At 48.8% G+C, this 13,748-nt stretch overlaps 1 protein-coding gene across 4 annotated transcripts in view; it reads left to right on the top strand.

The window, feature by feature from the left end:
• The first annotated feature begins 2,964 nt into the window (after window positions 1-2,964).
• The window catches only part of ATG16L1 (autophagy related 16 like 1), a 44,793-nt gene continuing 34,009 nt past the window's right edge, over window positions 2,965-13,748 (top strand). The window contains exons 1-3 of one of the 4 annotated variants that reach the window (XM_088835107.1): window positions 2,965-3,230; window positions 8,200-8,293; window positions 13,414-13,519. In XM_088835107.1, the coding sequence (XP_088691233.1) occupies window positions 3,116-3,230; window positions 8,200-8,293; window positions 13,414-13,519 (315 nt within the window). In that variant the 5' untranslated portion in view covers window positions 2,965-3,115. Of the gene's footprint in view, window positions 3,231-8,199; window positions 8,294-9,885; window positions 10,157-13,413; window positions 13,520-13,748 lie in introns of those variants that run through there. The other 3 variants (XM_055401907.2, XM_055401908.2, XM_088835106.1) reach the window with 3 other exon arrangements.

The following is a 13,748-nucleotide window of genomic DNA, read 5'->3' as shown; positions in this document are numbered from 1 at the left end:
ATCAACTCCCCCAAGTTAAGATGCCACAAGCCACACCACAAGGCCAAGGTGGGGAAAAAAAAAGAAAGGCTTCACACTCTTACTGGAGATAAAGTGATGAAGAAAGACAGATGCAGCTCTTGCCATGGAGGTTACAGTCTGGTGGGGGTGGGAAGACACGCCTTAACCAAGTAATGAATGATAATACATGTGAAGGTGCAATTGTGTTAAGTGCTAGAATGGAGAGGCACACGTGTCATGGGGAGATCTGACCTAGACGTGAAGGTCTGTTATTTGAAGGTTGTGAGGAAGAGACTACTGAGCAGAGAATTACCTCATAGGAATCAACTCAGAGAAGTCAGAAGGGAAGAGTTTGCCCAACAGAGGCACAGTAAATCCATTGATGCAGCGAGAGGGAGCAGAAGAGAGGAGGCGCTGCCACTGAGGCTGCAGTGCGCACTAGACACAGCTGGCTGGTCAGCGAGAAGGCAGACCTGCAGAGCTTTATAACCTTAACTGAAACATTAGATTCTCTATTCATTCAACGAACGTTGCCTATGAGGATCCAGGGACATTTACATCAATTAGATTTATATCATATACCGTAAGTCCCCTATGCACAAACGAGTTCCATTCCAAGAGTGGGTTCGTGAGTCCAATTTGGTCCTAAGTCCAACAAAGTTGTAATAACACTATCAGCTATATAGTACCGTACCGTAATAGCCTTATAATACATTTCACACAAATAGTACTTAAAAAACAAACACAAAAATAAAGAAAATATTTTTAATCTTACAGTGACATAAAAAGTCCGGTAGTACAGTACAACAGCTGGCATACAGGGGCTGGCATCGAGTGACCAGGCACGAAGAGTTACTGACTGGAGGGGGAAGATGGTAGAGCTGAGGATCACCAGCAACAGGAGATGGAGGGCAAGCTGCAATGTCACTCCCGCCTGATGTTGACGGGTCACACATTTGCATCTTTGTTCGAAACGTGACGGTTTATATGTAGGGAACTTACTAATGCTTTTATTATAAACTTTTTTGAATAATAAATATACAGTAATTTTACTCTCATTGGTGGAAGTTAGGACCTCCCTGGTGGCTCAGGTGGTAAAGCGTCTGCCTACAAGGCGGGAGACCTGGGTTCGATCCCTGGGTTGGGAAGATTCCCTGGAGAAGGAAATGGCAACCCACTCCAGTACTCCTGCCTGGAAAATCCCATGGACAGAGGAGTGTGGTAGGCTACAGTCCATGGGGTCGCAGAGTTGGACACAACCGAGCAACTTTACTTTCTTTCTGGTGGAAATACAGGTTTTTTTCCCCCCAACTTTCCGTTCTTATTAACGATGCTGATGGCTTCCTCTTTGTGGTCATTTGTCCAAGTATCTGTTGGATACATTCCTGTAAGGGGAATTGCTGTTCCTGCAAATTCGTTAACATGTTTTAATCACAATCTCGTGTGTTGGGGGTGGGGTGGTGGAACTCAGCATACTCAGCTGTCTAGAGCTGAGGCTAGGCAGATTGGTACCACTATTACACGTAGAGGCATTTTTGGTGACTTTCAGAACCTGCTTCTTCATTTGCTTCAGTGTTAGGAAGTCCCTGCTATTTCTGATCCCCATGGGTTTTTCCCACACATCCAGATCACTCAGTACTGGCTGCCAGCAAAATATCTTTGTGGCTCTAGAAGCTTAACTGCCCTACTCCTGAGCACCGCAGGAGATCAAAGGCTTTCTTATCTGCTTGTGAAGGACCTTCCTCTGAACTTTAGACAGAGAAAGAGAAGGCAGTTTCTGACATTCCTTTCCTCTCCTCTGCCTCCTACTTCGTCCAGTTCCAGTTCCAGGCAATAAATTCACTGAGTTGTTAAAGGCAGATGGCGCTCAGGTGATTCTACTACAGACTAGGTTTTCCATTCTACTTAGTTGACACATGCCATATTCTCCCAAGACTTCCATCTCCCATTTTTGTCTACTGGCAAACTTTTTTTTTTTTCCTTCAAAATCCTGTTTGTATCCCCACCCTTAAAATACCTTCTAACGACCCATTTACTTTTAGGTAGTAGACAATTTCTAGGCTTCTAACAATTATTCATTTTCTTTACCTGTTCTTTGCAATCCATTTCTTCACTGCAAAAAAAAAAAAAAGAAGTCTTTTTCAAGACTAATGCGATGCTCTTGCTAAAGCAACCAAACTTTGATTAAGACTTAGAAAGAAACGGAGTATTTAGGTAAAGTCAAGCTTATCATGCACAGGCACAGTGTGAACTGCATTATATAGGTATTACTTTTAACCCTCACGGCAATCCTGTGAGGTAGGTATCGTTCCTTCCCCATTTAGGGGCCATCCCCATTTCACCTGGGCTTCCCACGTGGCGCTAGTGGTAAAAAACCCGCCTGCCAATGCAGCAGATGTAAGAGACGCAGGTTTGATCCCTGGGTTGGGAAGATGCCCTGGAGGAGGAAACGGCAACCCACTCCAGTAATCTTGCCTGAAGAATCCCATGGACAGAGGAGCCTGGCGGGCCACAGTCCATGGGGTCGCACAACTGAAGCGATTTAGAGCGCGCGCAATTTTACAGACTAGGAAGCTGAGGCTTAGGAAGGTTGGCGCTTATCCTTGATCACACAGTTACCATGTGGGGAGTTTACTTCTGCTCAGTAAACTGAGCTGAAGAAAACAGAGGTAGACTAGGAAAGAAAGTATAAAACGCGGAAAAGCAAGCAAAGGGGACAGCAGGTGGGCGGAAGCCACCCTTTCACCGTTTCCTTCCCCAACCCCCGGACCAAACCTCCAACGTAGCCCACACGCCTCCCAGCGGCCACATCTCTGCCACAGGCACTTCCGGTATCGGGATGATGTCATCAGCCAGCGCCGCAAGTCTGAGCCGGACGCCGGCGTGCGCGTGGCGCAAGACGTCGGATGAGAAGGCGGGCTTTCCGGCTGGGTTCAAAGTCATTTCCGTCAGGAGCCGGAAGTCCGTCCTGGATGGCTTCGGGGGCCGCCTCTGCGTGGAGCTGATCGCAGGGGCCGCTGGCCTTCCCGCGCCCGCTGGTTCCCTCATGGTGCGGGCCGCGGCCGCCAGTCTGCGCTCGGATCGGCGGCGCTGAGGCGCCGGGGCAGCACGCGACATGTCGTCGGGCCTCCGCGCCGCCGTCTTCCCGCGTTGGAAGCGGCACATCTCCGAGGAGCTGAGGCGCCGGGACCGGCTGCAGAGGCAGGCGTTCGAGGAGATCATCCTGCAGTGTGAGCGGCGGGCGGGCCCGGAGGGCGGGCGGGCCCCGGGGGCAGGCGGGCGAACCCCGCCGAGGCACGCGGGGCCGCCGGCGGGAACCCCAGGCCGAGCCCCGGCGCCTCTCTCGCGCCTCGCTGCCGCCCCGGGTTCCCAGCGCCTGGCGCAGCCCCATGCGTTTTTGTATCTTTTCCTCTTTTCCGTTTATCCTTGGGTGTGAATGTGGAGGGTTTCCCTGCAAGCCTTGGATTTTCTCCATGGGCAGGCGCCGTGCACGTTTGTGTGTGTAAATCCCAGCTGCTCCGCACACAATGCTTGTGTAATTAAATAGGCAGCTTCCAGAAACGGGCTATTTCGGGCATCGTGTTACTGAAACGGGCACTGACTTGAAGCATTAACTCTCGGCATTAGCGTGGTGCTCTGAGCATCACGAAAGGTTTGCCTTTTATTTCTCAAGACCTGTCCTTACACTCCGCCTTGGTGTTCTTTGTGACATATCTTGAGTCTTAACTCCCTTTTTAGTCGGGACATAGTAGGCTTTACTGTTACTGAAAACTTGGATATGGAAAAGATGGCCCACACCCACCGCCGCCGCAGCAATTTGAGTACAAAGATGTTTGTGCCCTTCAGTTCAGTTCAGTGGCTCAGTCATGTCCAACTCTGACCCCATGGACTGCAGCAGGTCAGGCTTCCCTGTCCAGCACCATCTCCCGGAGCTTGCTCAAAGTCATGTCCATTGAGTCGGCGATGCCATCCAACCTTCTCATCCTCTGTCGTCCCCTTCTCCTCCTGCCTTCAGTCTTTCCCAGCATCAGGGTCTTTTCCAGTGAGTCAGTTCTTCACATCAGGTGGCCAAGTGTTGGAGTTTCAGTTTCAGCTTCAGTCCTTCCAATGAATATACAGGACTGATTTCCTTTAGGATGGACTGGTTGGATTTGTGCCCTTGCTGCTGCTGCTAAGTCACTTCAGTCGTGTCCGACTCTGTGTGACCCCATAGACGGAAGCCCACCAGGCTCCCCGTCTCTGGGATTCTCCAGGCAAGAACACTGGAGTGGGTTGCCATTTCCTTCTCCAATGTGTGAAAGTGAAAAGTGAAAGTGAGGTCAGTCAGTCGCGTCTGACCCTTAGCGACCCCACAGACTGCAGCCTACCAGGCTCCTCCATCCATGGGATTTTCTAGGCAAGAGGACTGGAGTGGCTTGCCATTGCCTTCTCCCTTTGTGCCCTTAGATACCGTCTAATGAGCATTTCCTTACCTCGCCCCCCATTTTACCCTAACTGATGACACATTTGGGGGAAGAAATGGGCACTCTTGTTCCAGGTCTGCCCCTTGAAGTATGCCTTTAGGTCTCAAATTCTGTTGATGATGAGATTCAGTTAGTTAATATCCATTGAATTCTGATCATGCTAAATTTGTGGTACCTACACATACCTGCACGTTAAAATTAGATGGGGATAATCCAGGCCATACCCCAGACCAACTAAACCACAGGAATGGGGTGGGACACGGGTCAGTATTTCTTGGTGCTCCCCAGGTAATTCTAATGTATAGACAGGCTTGAGTGCTGCAGTATTTGGCATGTATTGTTTCACTTTCTTTCTGAAAATTCCCTGAAACAGGTCCTGTTGCCCTTTATACCGCTGAGGAATCTGAGACCAAGAAAGGTTAGGTAATTTCTCCGGGTAGCACGGCAGAGTGGATAGGGTCTGGATTAGGACCCAGACTTGATGGCTTCTAACTTTTTTCACTACCCTTATGGCAGAAAGTGAAGAGGAACTCAAAAGCCTCTTGATGAAAGTGAAAGAGGAGAGTGAAAAGGTTGGCTTGAAGCTCAACATTCAGAAAACAAAGATCATGGCATCTGGTCCCATCACTTCATGGGAAATAGATGGAAAAACAGTGGAAACAGTGTCAGACTTTATTTTTTTGGGCTCCAAAATCACTGCAGATGCTTATTGCAGCCATGAAATTAAAAGACGCTTACTCCTTGGAAGGAAAGTTATGATCAACCTTGATAATGTTTTAAAAAGCAGAGACATTACTTTGCCAACAAAGGTCCGTCTAGTCAAGGCTATATACCCATGGTCATGTATGGATGTGAGAGTTGGACTGTGAAGAAAGCTGATCGCCGAAGAATTGATGCTTTTGAACTGTGGTGTTGGAGAAGACTCTTGAGAGTCCCTTGGACTATAAGGAGATCCAACCAGTCCATTCTAAGGGAGATCGATCCTGGGTGTTCATTGGAAGGACTGATGCTAAAGCTGAAACTGCAATACTTTGGCCACCTCATGCGACGAGTTGACTCACTGGAAAAGACTCTGATGCTGGGAAGGGTTGGGGGCGGGAGGAGAAGGGGATGACCGAGAATGAGATGGCTGGATGGCATCACCGACTCTGTGGACATGAGTTTGAGTGAACTCCGGGAGTTGGTGATGGACAGGGAGGCCTGGCGTGCTGTGATTCATGGGGTCGCAGAGAGTCGGACACCACTGAGCGACTGAACTGAACTGAACTGAACTTTTGCATTTTTTGCTTTTCTCACTGGGTTCCCCAAGAAATGGTCCTAGCTGAGCTCATCCTCTTAACTAAAATGGAAGAAAAGGGAGATGATGGGTGTGCCACTGTTGCACTAATTCCTTACATTCTTAAGAGACTGGCAGCCCGGTGCTATTTCAGAAAGCCAGAAGCACAGGAAACTTATTCAAACGTGACTCCTCACGGGTTACATAAATTCGAGTCATCAGGTATTTCATCACATGCTTATTCTTTAAAAGCTGATACACACTAAAAGTCACACCGGGTTGGCGGTCTGACCACAGCCCCCTTACCAGCCTCACTGACCTGCATCTATAAAATCGGGGTGAAGCTTGCCTTGCCTGCTTCATAAATACAGTGCTGGGCATATAAGTGCTTTGAAAGCTGTCTATGTAATTGTCTATAAATGGAAGGTGCTTGCTTGTCATCGCATTGACACAACTGAATGTTTTTCTGCACTTTGAAAATGGACGTCTTGAAGGGGGGTGGAGGATGTCAAAGGCTAGTCAGAAAGACAGGTCAGTCTTGTCTTAAGAGGGAACATGTCTTAAAACAGCCTAGTGAGGAGTACAAGCCCCGGGTCATGGAGCGGTTGGAGAGGAGACCAGGGTGAGGAGCAATTGGACGCGGCTACCGTGACCTGTGCAGATCTCCAGTTTAGGCAGGGGTTGACGTTTGGGAGATCACCTCTGCTTTGACTATGAAACGGTCCCATTCTTCATTGCCCCGCTTCTCAAAGAGGTGGATAGAGTTTGCTGTCAGTCCTGCCTCTGGGCCTGAAGAGGGAGATGAGAAGAGGCCATGGGGACCGTAGGTGGCTCCCTTCCCTCTCCATCCTTCTCTTGAGTGAGAGGAGCTTTTGGGAAGGATCCCTCTTGAATACCTCCTGTCCTTTGAAAGACCCAGTATCACCAGGCATCCATCTATAACATTTTTGAAGATCTTTCTCAGGGCCCTTTGACATGGGTGAACATTCAAGGTTGGAATCCCTTCCCTCTTCTGAGCTAGTTTATTAAATTAATATAGATGAATACAGTGTTTCTGTTTCTGCCCAGGCGCTCCATCTTCAGAGATCAAAAAAGTGGGGCTCAACTCTTTTAAGAGGAAAGACAAGCCCTTCTAACAGGAATGGTCACTAGCATAAACCCTATGGCGTTTTTGTCATGAAGCAGCTGTCATCTCAGACGTGTGGGGTTAGTGAAAGCCCACATCAGATGTGGGTTTTCTGTAAGTTTCCCAGGGTCACTTTCTGGTTCTGCTTGGTGCACCCCTCCCACTTCTGATCTCACTGGCCCCCTGCATGTATGTCATTTCTAGCCCTGACTTGACTTTTGACTTCCTTTATTGTGCTCCCTGTCACGTTTATTATGGTTCGAGAACTCCCTTTTTTGAACTCTCTGCTCCTGTATTCTTCAGCATGTTAGGATCTCGCACCTAGTTGGTCAAGCAAGGAACCTCAGGATAACCTTTGACTTCTTACTGATTACTATCTGTTAATGTCAACTGTTGAGTCTCTAAGTCATGTCCAACTCTTTGCAACCCACGGACTACAGCACACCAGACTTCCCTGTCCTTCACTATCTTCTGGAGTTTTTTCAAGTTCATGTTCATTGAGTCGGTGACGCCATCCAACCAGCCCATCCTCTGCCGCTCCCTTCTCCTTTTGCCTTCAATCTTTGCCAGCATCAGGGTCTTTTCCAATTAGTCTGCTCTTCGCGTGAGGTGGCCAAAGGATTGGAGCTTCAGCATCAGTCCTTCCAGTTACTGCTTGCTTTAAAATCTGTTGTTTCACTGTTGCCAGTAAGAAGAGGTCTGAATGTTCTCATCCTGCCCTCTCATGTGTTGGAGTGACTTTTACTTCTAGCCACCTACTAGGCAGCTCTGGACCTTCTGCCTGGACTGTCTGTGTTCTTCACCTGTGAAACCATCTGAGAACATGAGTAAACACTCACTTTTTCTCTTCATTATCGTGCTTGGCCTCCACCCCTCCCCCATGTGTGTTTAGCTCCTCGTGGTCAGGGGCTCTGGTTTGTATCTGTGTCCCTGGTGCCTTGATCTGATTTAAGGGAGAGTTTCTTCTTGTCATTAGTGGTGCAGAGCACGTCATTTTCCCGTTGTGTTTTGGTGTGTTGTTTGTTTCTTCTTCCCCAGGTAGGAAGCTGTGGGAGTAGAAAGAATAGAGAGGGGGATGTTTGGAGGGAGTTTTCAGATTCCTTTGTGTGGCCGCCTGTGCTTAGGCCAGCAAGCATCTAAGGAGTGTGTGTTTCTGGAGTTTGGGCGACTGCTACAGTTGGTGACAAAGTGCAGGATACCCAGTACTTTGGCACCTCATAAAAGTGAAACCAGCCCCGTCATCTGATTATTTTTTTTTTGGTCCAGATCTTTATAAGACATTAAGTAGTAATTAAGTGTACATAGGTTATATTAACTTTTTTTTTCTTTGATAGATAACAAGTTGCTGGAAAAGTCAGATCTTCATTCGGTGCTGGCCCATAAGCTACAAGCCGAAAAGCATGACGTACCAAACAGGCATGAGATAAGGTATTTGGAAACTATCCTCTGTTATTTATGTCCCCCTTTTAATTGAAATTTGTCTCAGTTCAGTTGTCACTTCTCTAATTTCAAAGCAAACCAAGTACTGTGTTTGTGCTCCAGTTTTGTTTCGGCCTCCCTTGTAGCTCAGCTGGTAAAGAATACGCTTACAACGCAGGGGACCTGGGTTCGATCACTGGGTTGGAAAGATTCCCTGGAGAAGGGAAGGGCTACCCACTCTAGTATCCTGGCCTGGAGAATTCCATGGACTGTATAGTCCATGCAGTTGCAAAGAGTCAGACACAACTGAGCAACTTTCAGTTTTTAGTTTTTGTTAGTTCCTTTCAAATCAAAGCTTCTAAAGCCACATAGCCAAAATCTTTTTTTGATTTTTTGAAGGCATGTAGGTACTTCCCCACCTAGAAGGCTCATCATCAGTACGATGTGAGCTTGAGAAACTGCTTCAGACGAGCAGCAAGGCCAGCTTCTCTAGCCTACGAAGCCTCACTTTTTCTAAACAATAAGGTATAACTACTCTTGAACAGATGTACATAGATCTCGCTGGTATAGCATTGAAAGGCCTGTAAACATAAGCGGTACGGGCCTGTTTAATCTTATTTAGTTCAGTGTGTTACAGCATATTTTAGAATGCAGTCTCACTAGTGAGTTGCAAAAAGCTTTTTTTTTTTTTTTTTTCAAGAAAGACTAGGAGGAAATCTGCATTTTTAATAGGAAGGGTAAGTACTGCTTCATTAAATGTGTGAGTGTATGTTCATGTTAGGGAGTTTGGTATGTTTACTTGGGTCATTCACTGTCTCTTTCCGAGGGTCCTAAGTAGCTTAAATGGAATCATTCTAGAGTCTTACTGTCCTCCTTTTCCATTTGCTTACCATGTTTGCTCGGTAGCTCCGTGGGTGAAGAATCCAACTGCAGTGTAGGAGATGCAGGTTCAGCCCCTGGGTTGGGAAGATCCCCTCTAGGAAGAAATGGCACCCACTTCTTGCCTAAACAATGCCACGCACAGAGTAGCTTGTCAGGCTACAGTCCAGAGGGTTGCAAAGGGTCAGATATGACTATGCATGCATACAACTTACATGGTAACCATACCCATTCTTGCTTTAAAATCTACATATTTTTTGGTACGTCAGTTACATTTTACCCATTGTAAAAGCAAAGTTGATGGTAACTTGGGGTGTTAGAAGAAAAACAGAAATGCTTGGTGTAGCTTATTTCATTTATTCCGGTTGCCGTATCTGCTCAGTACCTGCCATCCATGTTTCCTTATCTGGCGAGATGGTCTCCAGACAGAATGGAGTGGAGAGAGGGACAGATGGCCCATCCTCGGCTCCGTTTCTGCCTAAAAACAATTCAGGAGATCATGCCTAAGCTGTGGCCCTGGGAGGCCTTCTCAGTATTTAAAATAGTAGTTGCTGTGTTCTGGTCAGCTTAGGTGTAGAGAAGCCACGTGACCTTTTTTTCGTCTAAATTCAGTCAACTGAAATGCTGAAACATTTTATTTCTATTTGGTTAGACTCTTGGTGGCCAAGGTAATGGAGCTTCAGCGTCAGTCCTTCAAGTGAATATTAAGGCTCCAATACTTGATGCAAAGAACCGACTCATTGGAAAAGACCCTGATGCTGGGGAAAATTGAAGGCAGGAGGAGTGGCAGAGGATGAGATGGTTGGGTGGCATCAGTGACTCAATGAACATGAGTTTGAACATGCTCCGGGAGATAGTGAACCATAGGGAAGCCTGGTGTGCTGCAGTCCATGGGATTAAAAAGAGTCCGACACTACTGAGCGACTGAACAACAAGACACTTGGTGACTGTAGTCCTGCATCCTTTATCACCCAAACTCATTTGCTTGAAAAGGTGCTATAAATAAATATACAACATTCTTTTAACTGAGTATCACTGGGGTGGTTGGGCTTCCTGGATAGCTCAGCTGGTAAAGAATCTGCCTGCAATGCAGGAGACCCCGGTTCGATTCCTGGGTCAGGACATTCCCCTGGAGAAGAGATAGGCTACCCACTCCAGTATTCTTGTCTGGGAAATCGCATGGACAGAGGAGCCTGGTGGGCCACAGTCCATGGGGTCACGAAGAGTTGGACATGACTGAGCGATTAAGCACAACACTGGGGTAGTAATGTAAATGGAGGTCCTTGCTTTCCTGCAAACTTGTGTTCCTAACCAGGCCTCCTCCTGATTGCCTCGCTCCTATCCGTATTTTCCACAAGTCAGCTTTGGTTCCTTTTTCCCTCAGTGTTCCGACCGTTCTCCCTGCAGTCAGCGGGCCAGTTGATTCCGTGCCCACAGCACCCGCTGTATCTGTCCCTTGGTTTGCACTTGTGTGCCGCCCCCTTCCTTGCTTGCCTGTGCTTCCTTTCCTGGACTGTGGCAGGGGTCCCGTTCACTGAGACACCTTGTGACTGCGGTGTGGGCTGGACGCTGGGATACGAAGATGAACAAGCTGGAGTCCTTGTTCTCGAGAACCTGAGCCGCTGGGGAAACCAACCCAGAGAGGCGTGTGCTGACAGGGTGCGGGTGTCCCCGAAGACGGAGTCCGATTGGTTGCTTTCTCTGTGTTCCTGGCTGTCCCTAAGTCCTGCCCTGCCTACCCCATTCTAGTGAATTCTAAAACACACCGTGCTTAAAAAGCTTCCTCTCGTCAATCTGGCTCCCCTCTTCAGTGTTTTAATCCCTTTGCTAACAGAAGAGATTAAAGTGAAACTCTTGCCTGGGAAATAGTTGACTCCAACCGTTTTCTAAGTATGCTCCCTGGACTGCAGCCTCAGAAATTTGTTAGAAATGCGGAATGGTGGGCCTCCTGTTTCAGAAGCTCTTGGGGTGGGGCCCAGTAGTCTTGTTTCAAGAAACCTTTTAGGTGATTCTGATGACGTCTAACATTTAGGAACCACTGCCTTGGTGGCTGCTGAGACCCTGAGCCATCGGAAGGTCCCAAGAGTGTGTTAGAGCCGCAGACTATCAACGCAGGTTATCGGCCCTTTTCTTGGACCTGATGAGTCCATCTGGGATGAGGCCCAAGAATCTCTTAAAACCTGCTGTCTGGATGATTCTTTTTCTCTGCCTAGTGGAGCACTGGGCTTTAATACGAAGTTTGACTGTTTAGGTGAGTAAAATTGAAAGCAGTAAAAAGGCTCTGAGCAGAGGAATGAGCCCCCTGGGTCCTTGCCTTTGTCTCAGGGATCTTTTCTCTACAATGCCAGCTTCTTGGAAGAAGGGACTAGTTTGATGTTTTGCATATTTCGCTTTGCTTTGCATTAAAATGAGAATTTGATAGCAATTATTTCTCGTCTTCTTGATTCTCATACAGAGTCAGTTACCCAGGCCTGTTGCTTTTATTGCCTCATTTAGGGTGGTTTCTTATAAGGCATGTGCCATTTTCTAGTCTCCAGACTTCGACCTCTTGGGCCAAGATTGAGGAAGCACTGTGTTGCCTCAGAGAATGCAGCATTAGGGTGCCTTAGCACCTGTGATAAAAACGCTTTTAGCGACGGAGGGAGCATCACCCTGCTCCCCTTTCCCCCTTTATCTCTTACTAGTCACTGGGAGGACACGGTCCCCCCACCCCCCTTCAGGTGGTGGTACCCTAGTTTGCCAGCCGTCTTTCCCCTGGGCGGTGGTTTCAGCTGCTCACTGTGGTTTGATGGTTTACATCTGTAGCTCTAGCCAAGACCAGTCTCCTGAATCATCCATCCAGAGTCTGGTCACCTACTGTGGATTTTGAGGTAGTGTGCACACACCTGCAGACTTTCCCAAACTGTCGACTCTCAAGGTGGCCTGAACTCAGTCCATGGCTTCAGAAGCATTTGTCTGCTGACAGCGTCTCCATGTCAGCCTCCAGCTTGGACCTCTTTACTTGAAGTCAGGCTCCAATAAATGTGCTGTTTCCACTCGGTGTGCTGCCATGGACATCCGAGGTGACCTCGTTCTCCAGCCGCCCACCCCAACCCCACCTCCTCCCACAGCCCTTCCTCCTGAGGTGGTGACATCTGCCTTGGATCAGCTGCTCAGGCCAAAAGCCTTGAAGTCATCCCCGATTCCTGTCTTTCTGTCGTTCCCCACATCCAGTTCAGAGGCGCGTCCTGCAATCTCTCTCTGCAGTGGACCTAGCCCAGATCTGACCACGTCTCACCATGTCCCCCGCCACCGCCGTGTCCTGATCTGCACTTCCCCGAGTCCAGACCGTAAAATAACTTGCTAACCGATCTCCCTGTTTCTGCCCTCGCCCCCCTGCAGTCCACTCTGCACCCAGCCACTATAGCGATCCTTTGAAACGTAAGTCATTTCTCTGCTCAACACCCTCAGTGGCTTCTGGTCACGCAGAGGAAAAGCCACAGTCCTGGGGGCTCTGGGAGATTCTGCATGGCCACCCTGCTCCTCCCTGACCCCCTGCACCCCTGCCCTGGGGGTGCAGGCACACTTACCCCTGAGAAGCCCGCCCCCGGCCTCTGCGACACCTGCTGTTCCCTCCGCTCACTGCCCAGTCCCCAGGCCTGCACAGCTAATTCTTCACTGTGTCGCGTCTCCAGTCTTGCGTCAGCTCTCGGGCTGCTCTTGGTTACTCCAGGTGGCACAGGAGCCTTATCGTTCTGTTCCCCTCTTTACTTACGCTGCTCAGTTCTCTTCACAGCACAGCTGGCCACCAGCCTCCGCCCATCCTCTCGCCTGTGGTCTGTGCTCTCGGCCGATCGCGGCGTCACGCGGGCAGAGCTTCGTGTCCCTGCCTTCTGCCCACTCCCAGAGCAGGCCTGGCTCAGAGCTGGCTCTCAGATACCTGTCGACCGAGGGGACTGCATCGTCTCCTCCCCGTTCACCTGAACTTCATTCCAGAAGCCATCTCTTATTCCTGCCTCGGCTGGTGGTTTGGGTTGTGACTGGTTGGTTTTACCTGTGTCTCACGGGTCCCACTTTCTACTTCAGGTTTGTAGTGACTTTGACTCCACTGGCCTGGAGAACTGAACCGCTTTATTGGCTGTGTTGTCATGTACGGGCTTCAGATTCCACAGTTACTGTTCCAGTGTCTGGTTGATGGGGTCTGGGGCCTGATTGTTTCTTTTTCCCTCTGTTTTGCATGTTCTCTTCATCTGCCTGGTTGGGGCATTTAGTCCCGGACACGATGGTTCATGGAATGATAGTCAGCTGCAAGAAATGGCCCAGCTGAGAATTAAACACCAAGAAGAACTGACTGAATTGCACAAGAAACGTGGGGAGGTAAAGAAAGATCGCCCTTCCCATCTCTCTGTGAGGGTGGGGGCAGCGGGGGGCAGGCACTTCCGCTGGCATTTGCAGCCATTCAGGCTACATACAGCATCACCAGCTCTGTCTGTGGGAATTAAACAACAGGAAAGGTTAGACTCCCCCATCAGCAACCCTCGAGATAACTCCCAGGTGGCATGAAAGGTACAAGTGGAGAAAACGTAAGAAGAACCCTGCTCCTCGG

Source organism: Moschus berezovskii, chromosome 4 (genome assembly GCF_049115385.1).
Source record: "Moschus berezovskii isolate FMDL1 chromosome 4, NW_MosBer_1.0, whole genome shotgun sequence".
Lineage (NCBI taxonomy): Eukaryota > Metazoa > Chordata > Mammalia > Artiodactyla > Moschidae > Moschus > Moschus berezovskii.
The sequence above is the reverse complement of the archived record's forward strand: the minus strand, read 5'-3'. Positions and strand labels throughout refer to the sequence as shown.